This window comes from Symphalangus syndactylus, chromosome 12 (genome assembly GCF_028878055.3).
Source record: "Symphalangus syndactylus isolate Jambi chromosome 12, NHGRI_mSymSyn1-v2.1_pri, whole genome shotgun sequence".
Lineage (NCBI taxonomy): Eukaryota > Metazoa > Chordata > Mammalia > Primates > Hylobatidae > Symphalangus > Symphalangus syndactylus.
The window spans coordinates 131,696,776-131,711,432 of NC_072441.2; the positions used below are offsets into that span (position 1 = coordinate 131,696,776).

General features: G+C 44.4%; 1 protein-coding gene across 12 annotated transcripts in view; it reads right to left on the minus strand.

Annotated features, from left to right (window-relative positions):
* MAST2 (microtubule associated serine/threonine kinase 2) overlaps positions 1-14,657 on the minus strand; it is a 239,566-nt gene that overhangs the window by 25,080 nt on the left and 199,829 nt on the right. For 7 of the 12 annotated variants that reach the window (XM_055255357.2, XM_063627592.1, XM_063627596.1 and 4 more), the window contains 3 exons: positions 9,643-9,718; positions 4,256-4,334; positions 699-853 (listed from right to left, as the gene is read on the minus strand). In XM_055255357.2, coding sequence (XP_055111332.1) covers positions 699-853; positions 4,256-4,334; positions 9,643-9,718 — 310 coding nt within the window. Of the gene's footprint in view, positions 1-698; positions 854-4,255; positions 4,335-6,457; positions 6,479-9,642; positions 9,719-14,657 lie in introns of all 12 variants that reach the window. The other 5 variants (XM_063627595.1, XM_063627589.1, XM_063627594.1 and 2 more) reach the window with 1 other exon arrangement.

Here is a 14,657-nt window from a genome sequence, read left to right on the forward strand (position 1 = left end):
ACGCCAAAGAGAATCGAAAATTAATCAGCAGCTGTTAAGGTTAGTTTGGTTTGATGAAGATGTGCCCAGGTGATTCACAGAATAAAGACATATTCAAATGGACATTTAATTCTGCTTTTGAAATGGGCTTCTTCTCCATGCCAGCAACCTGTCTTCAGCAGCAACTTTTTTAGCTGGCCTAGATCATACACCCAAGGCCAATGGGTTCTGGAGCCTGATAACCACCAGAATTGATGATACCATTGTTCTCCTTTTACCGGATGTAATCTAAAGTATATTTCTGCTGCTAACTACCTTTAAACAGAAAAAGAGAGGGACCACTTGACAGTATTGTTAAATACTTCCTGGGGTGAGGGATTGAGCTGTACCTGAAGCCAAAAATAGCTTGGGCTTTGTTGAACTCGACTCACTCAAGCTGGCCAATGTATTATGCCAGGGGTTAGCAAACTACAGCCTGCAGACTAACTATGGCCTGCTACTTTTTTTTTTTTTTTTTGGTAAATAAAGTTTATATATTATTTGTGGATACTTTCATACTACAACAGCAGAGTTGAGGAATGTGACAGAGATATATGGCCTATAAAGCCTAAAAATATTTACTGTCTTGGCCCTTTATAGCATAAGTGTGCCCACCTCTGTCCTATGCAAACAAGCTGAAATCCACATGCACTGGGACAGTGGGCAGACAGCACCCTCACCTGAGGCTCCGGGAGCGAGGCCGCATGGCTGGGGACTGCCGTCCTTCCTCATCTGGTACGCTCTCTGTGCTGAAATGCTTCGTCAAAAAGTGCAGCTCATCAGCTGTAGGCTGGAAAGGCAACTGATGCAGCTTTTCCTGTGAGGAGCATGATGACTAGAAGGGAAAACATTAAGAAGTGGCATTAAAGACATGTCCCAGAGCAGTCCAAGAATGGGGAAGGACTGAAAATGGTCAGGGAACTTCCCAGTCACTATAAACCCAAAGCAGGTCTTCTTTCTCCTACTCCCTTAGCCTTGCCTGTGCTTGATCCTGTTTTTCTCCAGCCCTTCAGAGCCCTCAGCCCTGAGGAATTCAATATACTGGAGTCCTTCAAGGGTTGTGCAGGGAGTTGGGCCCAGACTGTCATGGAATTTTAGAACTGCAAAAGTAGTTAATAAATCATGCTTCCTCACTTGGGACATGTTTTAGGTGTACCCAGCTGCAAATAACATCCCCTTAAGTTCTCCCTTCCACAATCTTGAGAGAGCCCACCCTGGGGGCAGCTCAGCGATGTTTCCTTTTGGCCGTTGTCTGGAGGAGAAGTGCCTTTGCTGCGGCTGTGAGGGCTGTGCCCAGACTCACTCAAGCTGGCCAATGTATTATGCCAGGGTTTAGCAAACTGCAGCCTGCAGACCAACTATGGCCTCGTGTCCAGCAGGCAAGAAAATCCAGCAGGGAAGAAAATTACTTTTACATCTGGACCTGAAGATTAGGCTTGACCTGAAAATACTCATGAATTCTAAACATGGCTCAGTGACTGAGGATTCCTCACAACAGCACTGCCAATCTCAACAGGCCGTCTGAGGGAGGGTGCTCGGCTATCACAGGACTTCTACAGGCATAGCTAATGCTGAAGCACCCATTCAGCCCCAGGATCAGGGAACTCCCCCCCATTACCTGACAAGACTGACAAAGAGGACAGGCAAGTCGAACACTGTCAGCCCAAGTTCTATTTACCAAACTGATCAATGATCTGGGTTTTTTTGTTTTGTTTTTTTTTTGAGACAGAGTTTCGCTCTTGTTGCCCAGGCTGGAGTGCAATGGCACGATGTTGGCTCACTACAACCTCCGCCTCCCGGGTTCAAGTGACTCTCCTGCCTCAGCCTCCTGAGTAGTTGAGATTACAGGCATGTGCCACCATGCCCGGGTAATTTTGTATTTTTAATAAAGATGGGGTTTCTCCACGTTGGTCAGGCTGGTCTGGAACTCCCGACCTCAGGTGATCCGCCTGCCTTGGCCTCCCAAAGTGCTGGGATTACAGGCTGAGCCACTGCGCCCAGCCTGTTTGTTTTCTCAGAGACAGGATTCTGTTCTGTTGTCCTGGATGGAGTGCAGTGGCATTATCATAGCTCACTGCTGCCTCAAACTTCTGGGCTCAAGTGATCCTCATGCCTCAGCCTCCCAAGCAGCTGAAACTGCAGGTGCATGCCACCATGTCCAGCTATTTTTTTTTTAAGTGACAGGGTCTTGCTGTATTGTCCAGGCTGGTCTTTTGGAACTCCTGCTTTGACCTCTCAAAGTGCTGAGATTATAGGCCTGAGCTACTGCTCCCAGAGCCAAGGTTTAAATATCTAAATCCACTTAAGAATCAAAGCTAAAGCACCACACTGAGATAACTCTGTTGTCACAAGTTCAATAAACAAGTGAGAAATCAGCATTTCTTTTTGGCTAACAGTGCACATTTTCTCGCGTAGAATGCTGTAATACATGAAGTTATAAACAGCTAGTGAGATGTCTCCACAGGGTTATTTCTTGGCCACATTTTAATAAATGATTTGGATCAAAGTTGCAAAAAGTATTCTTACCAGCTATAGCTAACATGAAACTAGTGAGGCAATGTAAACTACAGTGGGCAAAACTGGTATTTTAAAGAATCCTAATAAGCTAGAGCAATGAGTTAAGTCTACTAAAATTTGCAGAAAAGGAATATTTACACATAGATGAGACTTACCTTGGTTCTAAAAAAATCACTTGTTTGAGTAAAGAGTTACGGGAAAGGGGATTTTTTTTTTTTTTTTTTTTTTTTTGAGAGAGAGTTTTGCTCTGTCACCCAGGCTGGAGTGCAGTGGCGTGATGTCGGCTCACTGCAATCTCCGCCTCCTGGGTTCAAGCGATTCTCCTGCCTCAGCCTCCTGAGACGCTGGGACTACAGGCGCGTGCCACCACGCCCAGCTAATTTTTTGTATTTTTAGTAGAGACGGGGTTTCACCATGTTAGCCACGATGGTCTCGATCTCCTGACCTTGTGATCAGCCTGCCTTAGCCTCTCAAAGTGCTGGCATTACAGGCGTGAGCCACCGCGCCTGGCCCGGGAAAGGGGATGTTTATTAGAGAGAGATCTTAAACTTAACAGTTGCCAAAGACCAGTGACATCTTTGGATTAATGTGATAGTAATATCTAGGTTGGGAGAGGAAATGTACTCCTTTTCCCTGCTCGAGATTCAGGAATAAAGGCACACTGAGCAAGGAAGACCTGAAGAATGCTGCATATAATGGGGATGGGGTCAGCAGGTCTACGGCCTGCTTCTGTATGGCCTTCAAAGACTAAAACATTTACTCCACATTGGGGTCTTTACAGAAAAAGTTGGCCAACCTTGTCACTGTGGTTTTAATAAAAAGTTGCTCAGCTGGGTGTGGTAGTTCACGCCTGTAATCCTAGCACTTTGGGAAGCCAAGGCAGATGGATCGCTTGAGCCTAGAAATTTGGGACCAGCCTGGGAAACGTGATGAAACCCCCTCTCTACAAAAAATTAGCCTGCTACAGGGTGGTGGCATGCCCCCACAGTCCCAGTCTACTTAGGAGGCTGAGGTGGGAGGATCATCTGAGCCTGGGGAGGTCGAAGCTGCAGTGAGCCGTGACTGCACCACTGCACTCCAGCCGGGGTGACAGTGACACTCCTTCAAAAAAAAAAACAAGGTTGCTCAATGAGGGTTTACTTGAGGGTCAATTGTGCATAGCAGCAATTAGTACAGCTCTTGTGTTTTAGGCTAAAACATTCTCCAAAAGAAATAAACACTTTAGAGACAGGTCCAGCTTTTTGTTTCATATGCATCAAACTTGGATATCAAATAACAATCACTCTTCCCTTCTTTTTTGAAAGAAAAAGGTGAAAAAGAGGGGGAGAGTCTACCAAGTGCTTCAGATATGAGAAAGGTGATCTGCTCTTGGTTCCAGTTCTAGAAATAAGGATGGAGGAGTAGGGGAAGTGTGCTTAGGAGTTCCCATATCTGGTCTCACTGTCAAAGCAAAAGTTCATCCTCAAGCTCTCCTCTGCCTCCACTAGAAGTAACTGATTCCCAGAGAGGGCACTGGTCATCCTTTCCGAAGGCACTTATGGAGCTGGCTATGGTTGGGAAGGCACCCCAGCCCTCTGTTGCACCCAACATCATCTCTCAGCAACCTCTCTTGAGTTTGACTTTGGAGAAAAAGTTGAGAACCATTTTGTAACACTAGATAACCCAAACGGAAGTACTTCCTCAGGGTGAAGGAAGTATGGCCACAGATATGGCTACTTACTGAGACAGTGGAGCTAGGAGTGTTAGTTCCGTATCCTGAAGAGGGCAAAGAGGCCAAAGACCAGCGCCGCCCATCAGTCCTGTATGCAAGAAAAAGTATTAGGCAGTTTCTACAGGACTACACCCTGACCCACAACCTGCCTGTCTGTTCATCAGCATTTTAGGGGCAGTTGATTCACTGTAGGGCTCCTCCTTAAGACATTACTGCTCAGTCCAGTACATGCTTTTATATCTCTCTCCTACAGAGGGCTTATTGTTGTTTTCCCTGCAAAGACAGACATCTCTGACTATAAAATAGTCCATAACTTTGTATAACAGAAGAACATCTGTCATACAATACTGTGGTTTTGGAATATATATTTTCATACTCTCAACTTACTTTCATAGAAACAATGAGAGAGGATTCCAGCTATAGGCAACATTACAAGATAGAACTGCCACTGAAATGCAGCTATTTCCGTTTGTGAAGGCTCCATGTTAAGGGATCTTTGGTCCCCAGGCCACTGGCTGACAACAGGAAGAAGTGGGCCACCATCTGGGTCTGAACTGAGCTAATCAATGGGAAATAGTTATAGGCTGCCTAGGAGCTGTTAGGACTTATAAAACCAATATTTGGGAATGTCTGTCGAAGAGTGACAGTAACTTTATGAAAGAGGAGGGAGGTGACATACCCTTAGCTGTATATGAGACTTTGGGGGAGGCTTCCTGCTGCTCTCAAGAGGATGCTCCCCACAGCTCTCATCAAAACAAACAAACAAAACACGCCCCCCCACCCCGCCACAGTTATTTGCTTTACTGTAGAGGGGAAAGATCAAGCAGGGATCTAGTTTGAAACTTTTATAATATGAATGTGTGATTCTTTGCCTGGACTGTGGGATGTGGTGTATTCTTTTTTGTAGAGCTTAAGGGTACAGCCTGCTCTGGTTGAAGTTAGATACAAAGTTTTTTTGCTGCTACTCACAGAACCTTGGACTATCAGCAATGGAGGATCTTTATAAGTTCATATTACAATTTACAGAGAAAACACTAAGATCCTGAGATTTGGGTGGTTTGTTCAAGGCTTCATGGTTATGGCAGGGACAGGGAGAGGAAGAAGCAAAAAGGAATAAATCTTGCTGGGGCTTCTCCCTTCGAAGCACTCCTCCCCACCCTCACCAATACCTAGCAGCTTTTCTACTCTGTTCTGTAAGAGGTGAGCCGCAGGTTCCATGCCACATGCACATGACTCAAACTTCATGCCACCCTGGCAGCAGCACATATAGGCTATAACTCTGCTGGAACCTAGTCTCTGAGGTTCAGACATTCCAGGAAGGTGCTCAGACATGATGTTCTCTCTGACCTCTTTGCTGGGTCCTGGGAGCACCACACAATAAAGCAAGTCAGTTCCAGGAAACAGCTCAGCAAAGATGAGACAAGCATAACTCAGGGATGGATTTCCCAAACCCTTGTCAAATACACTTTTGTACACATGAGTTTTTCCCCCCTTAGATAGAAATGAAAACCAGGGCCGGGCGCGGTGGCTCACGCTTGTAATCCCAGCACTTTGGGAGGCCGAGGCGGGCGGATCACGAGGTCAGGAGATCGAGACCACGGTGAAACCCCGTCTCTACTAAAAATACAAAAAGTTAGCCGGGCGTGGTGGCGGGCGCCTGTAGTCCCAGCTACTCGGAGAGGCTGAGGCAGGAGAATGGCGTGAACCTGGGAGGCGGAGCTTGCAGTGAGCCGAGACCGCGCCACTGCACTCCAGCCTGGGTGACAGAGCGAGACTCCGTCTCAAAAAAAAAAAAAAAAAAAAGAAATGAAAACCAGTTGCATGGCAGCTATTTCTCTGTACAATGAACAGCAGGGGCCACCAGAGTCAGGAAGAAATGCCACCACATGATGCCTCTATTTCCTCTATCTGGTCACCGCAGTCACCTGACTGTGCAACGCTGTGGAAATAAGGGTGATTTGTCCCTAAGCTCAGAAGTTTGGAACTATTCAGCAATTCCTGCCTCCAAGCATATGAGCTCTGAGCCTTGGTTCCAGCAGGTAGAGGGAGATCCCTTTGGGCCTCTTTGCAAGACATGAAAGGCCCAATGTTCATACCCAGTCAGAGAAGAATCATCACAACCAGTTTTCACCAACCACAACATCACAAACCATATTGTCTGGCCATGCATAGCAGTTTCCCAGCCCCTCTCCCCATTATACCCGCTATTACCTGTCAGCTCTGTGGCTATGGCTGTAGTAAAAAAATACACATTACAGTGAGAACCAAAGGAACCAGAGACAGTGATCTTTTTGAATCTTGGTATTTGGTCTAGCTTGGCACATTCCTTCTGTTTAGGAATGTGTGATAGTTTGAAGTGAAATTGTAGGACCAAAGGGTCTATCCTTAGTGTTCAATTCAATCTGTCTTTTGTTTGACATTGCAAACCCATGTGATCCTCCAAAGCGCCAGCCAGTAACACAGAAACAAACAATTCCTGATACTCTGTTTGGCAGGGTTGAAACACTTCTCCCCATCCCACCAATAACCAGCAGCTTTTCTTACTGTGTTCTATAAGAGGACAGCCCAGAGATCCATGTCCCATGCACTTGACTCAAATGTCATGCCACCTAGCATAGACCTGTTTGGGTCTCAGTGGTAAAAACCAGGCCCTGAAGCCTCCTAGTTGGTCCTACTCCTAAACCCAGGCAATGAAACAGACCCATGGTATCAATGGAACAGGCTGTTCCCTCTGCCTGGAATGGTCTACACACACCTGCGTCCTCACACCTAAGGTGGCAGCTGCTTCTCATCCTTCGGAGAGGCTTTACATGGCCACCCAGTGGAGGTTCTTTGGCCTTAGTATCTTCCTGTTCTTTTTTTGTTTTGTTTTGTTTGAGATGGAGTCTTGCTCTGTCGCCCAGGCTGGAGTGCAGTGGCATGATCTCGGCTCACTGCAACCTCTGCCTCCCGGATTCAAGTGATTTTCCTGCCTCAGCCTCCCAAGTAGCTAGGATTACAGACCTGCGCCACCATGCCCGGCTAATTTTTGTATTTTTAGTAGAGATGGTGTTTCACCATGTTGGCCAGGCTGGTCTCAAACTCCCGACTTCAAGTGATCCGCCTGCTTCGGCCTCCCAAAGTGCTGGGATTACAGGCGTGAGCCACTGTGCTTGGCCCTCTTCCTGTTCTTTCATGCAGCATCATGCTCTTTCCCTCTATGGTGCTTGTCATAATTTATAACCATATATTTGTTTGTCTTTCTCTCCCACTACTCATTTGTCTTCCCGCCAGGACACAGCTTTCAACAAATGAAGGTATCTCTATTAAAGATGACTTGATTGTGGTTGAATTGAGACAGAAAATATGCAAATAAGATAATATCAGGAATTGAAAAGTACTAGTTTGAAAATAAAACTGGATGATTTGATAGAGAAAGACAAGAAGACTCCTTTAGATTGAATGTTTAGGGAAGGCCTCTCTGAGGAGGTGACATTTAAGAGGAGCTATGAATCATAAGAATGAGTTAGCTAAATGAAGATCTGAGGGAACAGCATTCCTTACAGAGGAAACAACCAGTACACAGACTCTCCTACATCCTGAGTTTCAGGGAAGTAGGGACTATGTCTATTTTGTTACCACTACATAACTAAGCACCCAGCTGAGTGTGCCTGGCTCTAGTTGGTGGTGCTCAGCAAATATTTATCAAATGGATGAGAAATAACTCAATGCCACCTATGGGGATCTGGCCACAGGTCTTGGTGTCCTAGCTCATACCTACTCTGAGAGTACAGTTTATATACAGTCCAGGCAAGAAGTCTGGAATAAGTCTTTCCAGCTGGGTTGGACAAACAAATGCATCAAACCAGCATATTCTTATACTGTAAGTGATCTTATCTGGATCCTTGCTTAACAAATTGGAAGTTCCATGGGGTAGGAGAGATGAGCCCATGGAACAAACCTGCATAAAATTTGTTTTGAATAAGGTAAGTGGGTTGAAGGAGGAAACCCAAGTCAGCCACCAAACTTATCCCAACCTGTTCATGTTCTTTTCAACTGCAAAGAATCCTGGAAAGAGGATGGATTTATTTTGGGTTATCACTGGAATAGTGAGTTAACACCATTTCCAGGAGCCTCCCCTTTTCCTAATATGTCTTTTTTTAAAAAGTAGTCTAAGTAGGCCAGGCGCAGTGGCTCATGCCTGTAATCCCAGCACTTTGGGAGGCCAAGGCGGGCGGATCATGAGGTCAGGAGATCGAGACCATCCTGGCTAACATGGTGGAACACCGTCTCTACCAAAAACACAAAAAAAGAAATTAGCCGGGCGTGGTGGCGGGCGCCTGTAGTCCCAGCTACTCGGGAGGCTGAGGCAGGAGAATGGTGTGAACCCGGGAGGCGGAGTTTGCAGTGAGCCGAGATCGTGCCACAGCACTCCAGCCTGGGCGACAGAGCAAGACTCCATCTCAAAAAAAAAAAAAAAAAAAAAAAAAAGTAGTCTAAGTATTAAAACTGTCCTGGCCTCCGGCTATATTACATTCTCCATCCATTAAAGGTTACAAATCTGGAACCATAATTTTCCTGGAAGTCTTATACCAGAGACTAACTCTAACCAAGAACAATTTTAAAAATTAAAAAATAAAATAAATATAAACTCTGGCAAAGAATCTTAGAAAAGTTCTGACAAGAAATCATGTGTGTATAGAGCCCAGGTATGTGATTTGGATGGATAAATCTCATTCAGCTTTCTCTAAAGGCCTGATGATATTCCAGCCACAGGCAGAGCTGTCAGCATTGCTGCCATGGGCCACAGACAGGTTTGTTATCACTCTCAAGAGGGAAGAAACATGGGAGGAGGACTGTAAGCATGGCTCTGTATGCACCAAATCTTTCTAAATTCATAGAAGGAAAAGTGAAGTCCCTGTAGTCTCTTTATACCCCCAAACGAACTCCAGCTCAAAGTCAAGGAGAGAGGCACAAAGGGCCCTTCCAGCTGCTTTAAACTAGCTGAGTTAAAGAGGACAAAGAGTAAAACTTTGGGTCCTCCTGGAGGAGAGCTTATTTTTTCATTCATCACTCTAGGACAGTTCTCAATTGAAAGTATAATGCTTTGGAACATACCCATAGGACATTAGGGACTTAAAAAAAAAGTGAATTATACAAATAAATCTACTTTTACTTAATATCTACTCTCCTGTTTAAACATTCAAACACAAATACGTGGGGCACCTACAAAGCAAAACCAGAACACGATCATTACAACCTGGGAGAGGAAAGCAAAGACAGAGTTTTGATGGATGGGAGCTTCAGGTAATACACTTGAAAGAGTAGTGACACTTAAAGGAGGAATCTGACATTCAACTAACACTCATGCAAGTGCCACATGTGCTGGTCCCAGAGGAGGTTTCCTATCAACTTACCTACGGGCAGGAACAAAAGAAAAGTGAGCAGGTGCATTTGGAGAGAAATTCCGGGGGCTGTCCAAAGGACTGTTACCTGTGGATGGGAAAAGAAACGAAACTCTGTGAGGTTTGCTTGTGAGAAGGGTGCACATGACTTTCGGGCAAGAAATATTCCCCTAGCACTGGCAATTATATAGTTATTTTCTCAGGGCCACTATCAGTTTAATGGGTCTCTTTCTGTAAAAGATTCATAGCCCAGAGGTTTTCTCCCTTGTTCCCAAGTTTCCTGTAACAACCCATGTCTCTCAGACAACCATTCTGGATCTAGCAGCAACTTGACTATTTCCTGCCCTCCTAGGAACACCTGAGACTTCAATCTGTCTTGTCAAGTGAACCAACATTCAGAAGGCTTAAAGAGCTCATTCGGTCAGAGGGTATAGCCAAATGTTCATGCTTTCTCAAAGGGCAATAGGACCCCTAATCCGAAAGTTTCTTGCATATATATCTCTGCGCACTTATCCAAGGGCTAAACCAGGAACATGTATGTTTTAAGGGGAAAGAGAAGTTCTCAGGTAGGGACTCAGGATAGTATTAAACCTTAAGATAGTTCATAATCAAGGCCCCCAAGTCTACAAAGCATACCGCCATTTCTTATTAGTATTCACGTGTTCCCTGTAACTTGCTAACTTAAAGCTCAGAAGCTTTGAACAAAACTGTAAGTTTACCTTTGTATTATTCCCAATGGTTCTTAAATCTAAGCCTGCCACACTTCTCTGGGCTATCTTCTAGCTGGGGGCTGGTAAGTAGGAGCCCCTAGTTGGCAGTTGTTAATATGACTCTACTCAAAAGGCCATGTTGAAGTAAGCACCATACTCCATGCTGTGCTGGCTCCCCTCTAACCCCTGTCCACCTCCTCACTTCTGTGCTTACCTCCCAGGGGCCTGGTACTTCAACATGCGCTGGCTTTCTCTTGGATAGTATGTTTCCTGCACAGGGTATGGATGTTCCAAGTTGCCAAAAACCTACCCCTTTGTTTCCCATTATCTCTATCTAATAGGGCTTATATAGCACTTAATGTCTTTTTATACTGATCTAGTAGAAACCAGCCTCTCAATCAGTGCTCCTACTACCCTACGCAGCAGCACCTCTGTATCAATTATATAATGGCATTGTTTTTGGTTGAAATAATAAGGGGCATTTTCAGTTCTTCTCACCCCCAGGTGCATAAAATATACAACTTCATCCAGTGGATCTGCTCTCAACATTGCATGAACTCTGGGTTTTCCATGCTCTGTGTTAGGGCTATCTGTTATGACCTCTCCCCATCTTCTGACTAGCAGGCACCAGGATATAAGGGAAGTGATCCTGAGTAGCTGTTTCCTTAGCCAGGACTTAATAAGGGTCAGGCCTCCTCAGAAGTATCAAGGCTTATTTTTTTTTTTAAATTCTATTCTTTTTTGATAGTGTCATCTCATGTCAAAGATTAACAAATACCCACAGTTTGATTCTTGACATGCAAAATCAGATGCCCTTTGTTGGTTCCCAAAACCACCCAGCTAAAGCCGCATGGAGATGCCTGGACATGAGCATCCTACAATGACTAGCCTTCCAAGGATCGGTCTGGTTACAGAGGTACAAAGAATCTTCCAGGTGCGCATAGTAGAGCTAGGGTTACATAACACACACGTATGTCAGAAATAACTAACACCGAGAGGGAAAAAAAAAGCGGCAAAAAAACTAAATAAACAGCACCACTGAGCTGTAGGACAACTTCAAGCAGGGGGAGGGGAGAGCAGGGGATACAGAAAAAAGATAGGAAGAAATAATGGCGGATAATTTTGCAAATTTGACAAAAACCATATACCCACATGTTGTGTGACAGGTCCTTTACCAGATTACTTAAAGGTACATATGTTCACTGCCTGAAACCTGAAGGCTAGGTCCATGGCAATGGTAACCAGCTGAGGAGCAGGTATCCCTGAGAACCAGCCAACCATCCCAGAGAGTATCTGAGAATCTCTCAAGAAAAACACTATCATTGTTCAAACACAGTAGGCAAAGAGCCAGAAAATTAGCTTAAAAGCAGTTTAGAGGGAGCCGGGTACAGTGGCTCACGCCTGTCATCCTAGTTTGGGAGGCTGAGGAGGGCGATCACTTGAGTCCAGGAGTCTGAGACCAGCCTAAGCAACATGGCAAAATACCCCATGTCTAAAAACAAACAAACAAAAAAATGTGGTTTAGAGACAGGAGGCAGTGTGGATCACTAGAGCTGTCCTGCTGCCGTCCAGGAGTGCCTTGTATGTAAGTTGAATAAACTTGTCTACTCATCAAGTTACACTTGTCTGAGTCATTCTTTGGTCTCATGGCTCCTTCTCAGTTTAGATGGGACGCTGCAATCCCAAGTTTTTCTTGTAACATCACAAATCTAAGAATCTCTAAGAATCCCAAACATGAGAAAGAAGAAGAGAAGTATATCAAAGAATACCATAGTCAAATCGCTCAAAACTCAAGAAACAGAGAAAAATCTTAAGAATGGCTAGAGCTTGGTGGAGCTGGGTAAAGTGAGAAGATATATTATACAGAGGAACAAAGACAAGGATTATAGCAGATTTCTCTATTGTTTCTATTGGAAACAATGAAAGAAGACAGCAGAGCAATATCTTTAAATTATGGAAGATATGGGCCAGGCGTGGTGGCTCACGCCTGTAATCCCAGCACTTTGGGAGGCCGAGGTGGGTGGATCACGAGGTCAGGAGACCGAGACCATCCTGGCTAACACAGTGAAACCCTGTCTCTACTAAAAAATACAAAAAAATTAGCCAGGCGTGCTGGCGGGCGCCTGTGGTCCCAGCTACTCGGGAGGCTGAGGCAGGAGAATGGCGTGAACCCAGGAGGTGGAGCTTGCAGTAAGCCGAGATCGCGCCACTGAACTCCAGCCTAGGCGACAAAGCGAGACTGTGTCTCAAAAAAAAAAAAAAATTATGGAAGATATGGCTATTCTCCTGCCAACCTAGAATTCTAGACCCAGCTGTTGTGTAGTAAAGAATTTGACTGGCCTTAGTCCCCAGTTCCTGGGAAGGAGCCTCTAAATCCTTGGAATTTCCCAAGTGATAGGAGTGCTTTTGTTATTCATGATAGGGCCTGATACTTTATGCTAATGATATAACTCAGGATGGGGGCTGGCCACACCTGAAAGACCAACCATGTAATTGGAGGGTTGGGGCTTTGAGACTCACCTAGCACTTTGGGAGGCCGAGGCAGGCAGATCACCTGAGGTCAGGGATTCAAGGCCAGTCTGGCCAACATGGCAAAACCCCATCTCTACTAAAAATACAAAAATTAACCAGGTGTGCTGGCACATGCCTGTAATACCAGCTACTTGGAAGGCTGAGGCAGGAGAATCGCTTAGAACCTAGGAGGCTCACTGCAATGAGCCGAGATCGTGCCACTGCACTCCAGCCTGGCTGGGCGACAGAGTGAGACTCTGTCTCAAAACAAAACAAAAACAAAAAACAAACAAACAAAACAACAAAAACAAAAAAAAGAGGGTTAGGGCTTTGAGCCACTTGCTATCAGTCTGACATAAACCTGACTTCCCAGAAGTGGAGAGGGGCTAGAGATTAAGTTCAATCATATGGAATGAGTCAATCAATCATGCTTATAAAATAAAAGCTCACTCTGGACACAAAGCTCCTGTGAGCTTCCCTGCTTAATAATAATTTGTATGTATTGTTATACATCCATGTGCTAGAAGGGTGATGTGTCCTGACTTCACAGGGAGAAGGCACTGGAAGCTTTGTGTTGGGACCCTCCCAGACCTTGTCCTACACATGTCTTCTTTGGCCGGACCTGATTTTTATCTTTTTTGCCACAATAAAATTGTAAACCTAAGTATAGGGGTTTCCTGAGTTCTGTAAACCATTCTAGTGGATTACTGAACTCAGGAGGTAGGAAGAAACCTCAAATTTGTAACCATTTTGTCAGAAGTATGGGTGACTTGGGAACCCCCAAACTTCTGCTTGGTGTCTAAAGTGAGGGCAGTTTTGTAGCAGACTGGGCCCTTGTAAAGTTTGGCCTAATCTGGGGTAGTTAGTGTCAGAAGTTATTGTACCAGCAAAAAAAAATTTTTTTTTGAGATGGAGTCTCGTTTTGTTGCTCAGGCAGGAGTGCAATGGCGCAACCTTGGCTCACTGCAAGCTCTGCCTCCTGGGTTCAAGAGATTCTCCTGCCTCAGCCTCCCAAGTAACTGGGATTACAGGCACGTGCCACCATGCCTGGCTAATTTTTCTATTTTTAATGGAGATGGTATTTTACCATGTTGGCCAGGCTGGTCTCAAACTCCTGACCTCAAGTAATCCTACTGCCTCAGCCTCCCAAAGTGCTGGGATTATAGGCATAAGCCACTGCTCCTGGCCTCAGCAAAAATATTTTTAAAAGACAGAGGTAAAAAATAAATACTTTTTCAAACAAAAAAACTAAATAAAATTATCAACAGCAAACCACACTACAAAAAAATGTTTTAAAAATGTCCTTTAGGCAGAAGCAAAGGATACCAGGTGGAAATATGGATCTGCACAAAAGAATGAAGAGCAATGGGAAACTTAACTACATGGAAAAAGATGCATGACATTTTCTTATTATTTAAATCTCTTTAAAAAGCAGTACATGTTTAAATAATAATAATATTATTACTATTAAATAATAATAGTGTGGGATTTACAACACATGAGGATCAAAAGTTTGAAAACAACTATATAAAGGCTGGAAGGGGAGAAATGGAAGATTCTTATCCTGTATATGAAGTGGTATAATATTATTTGAAGATTGATATGAGGGATATGTTAAAGATATATACTATAAATGCTAAGGCAAACACTAAACAATAAAGGGTTATAGCCTATAAGCCAATAAAGGACTTAAATGGAATAAAAATACACACTTAACCCCAAATAAAGCAGCAAAAGATCACAGAAGGAGAAAAAAACAGGTGGAATAATTAGGAAAGAAAAAGGGAGGTGGTAGACATAAACAAA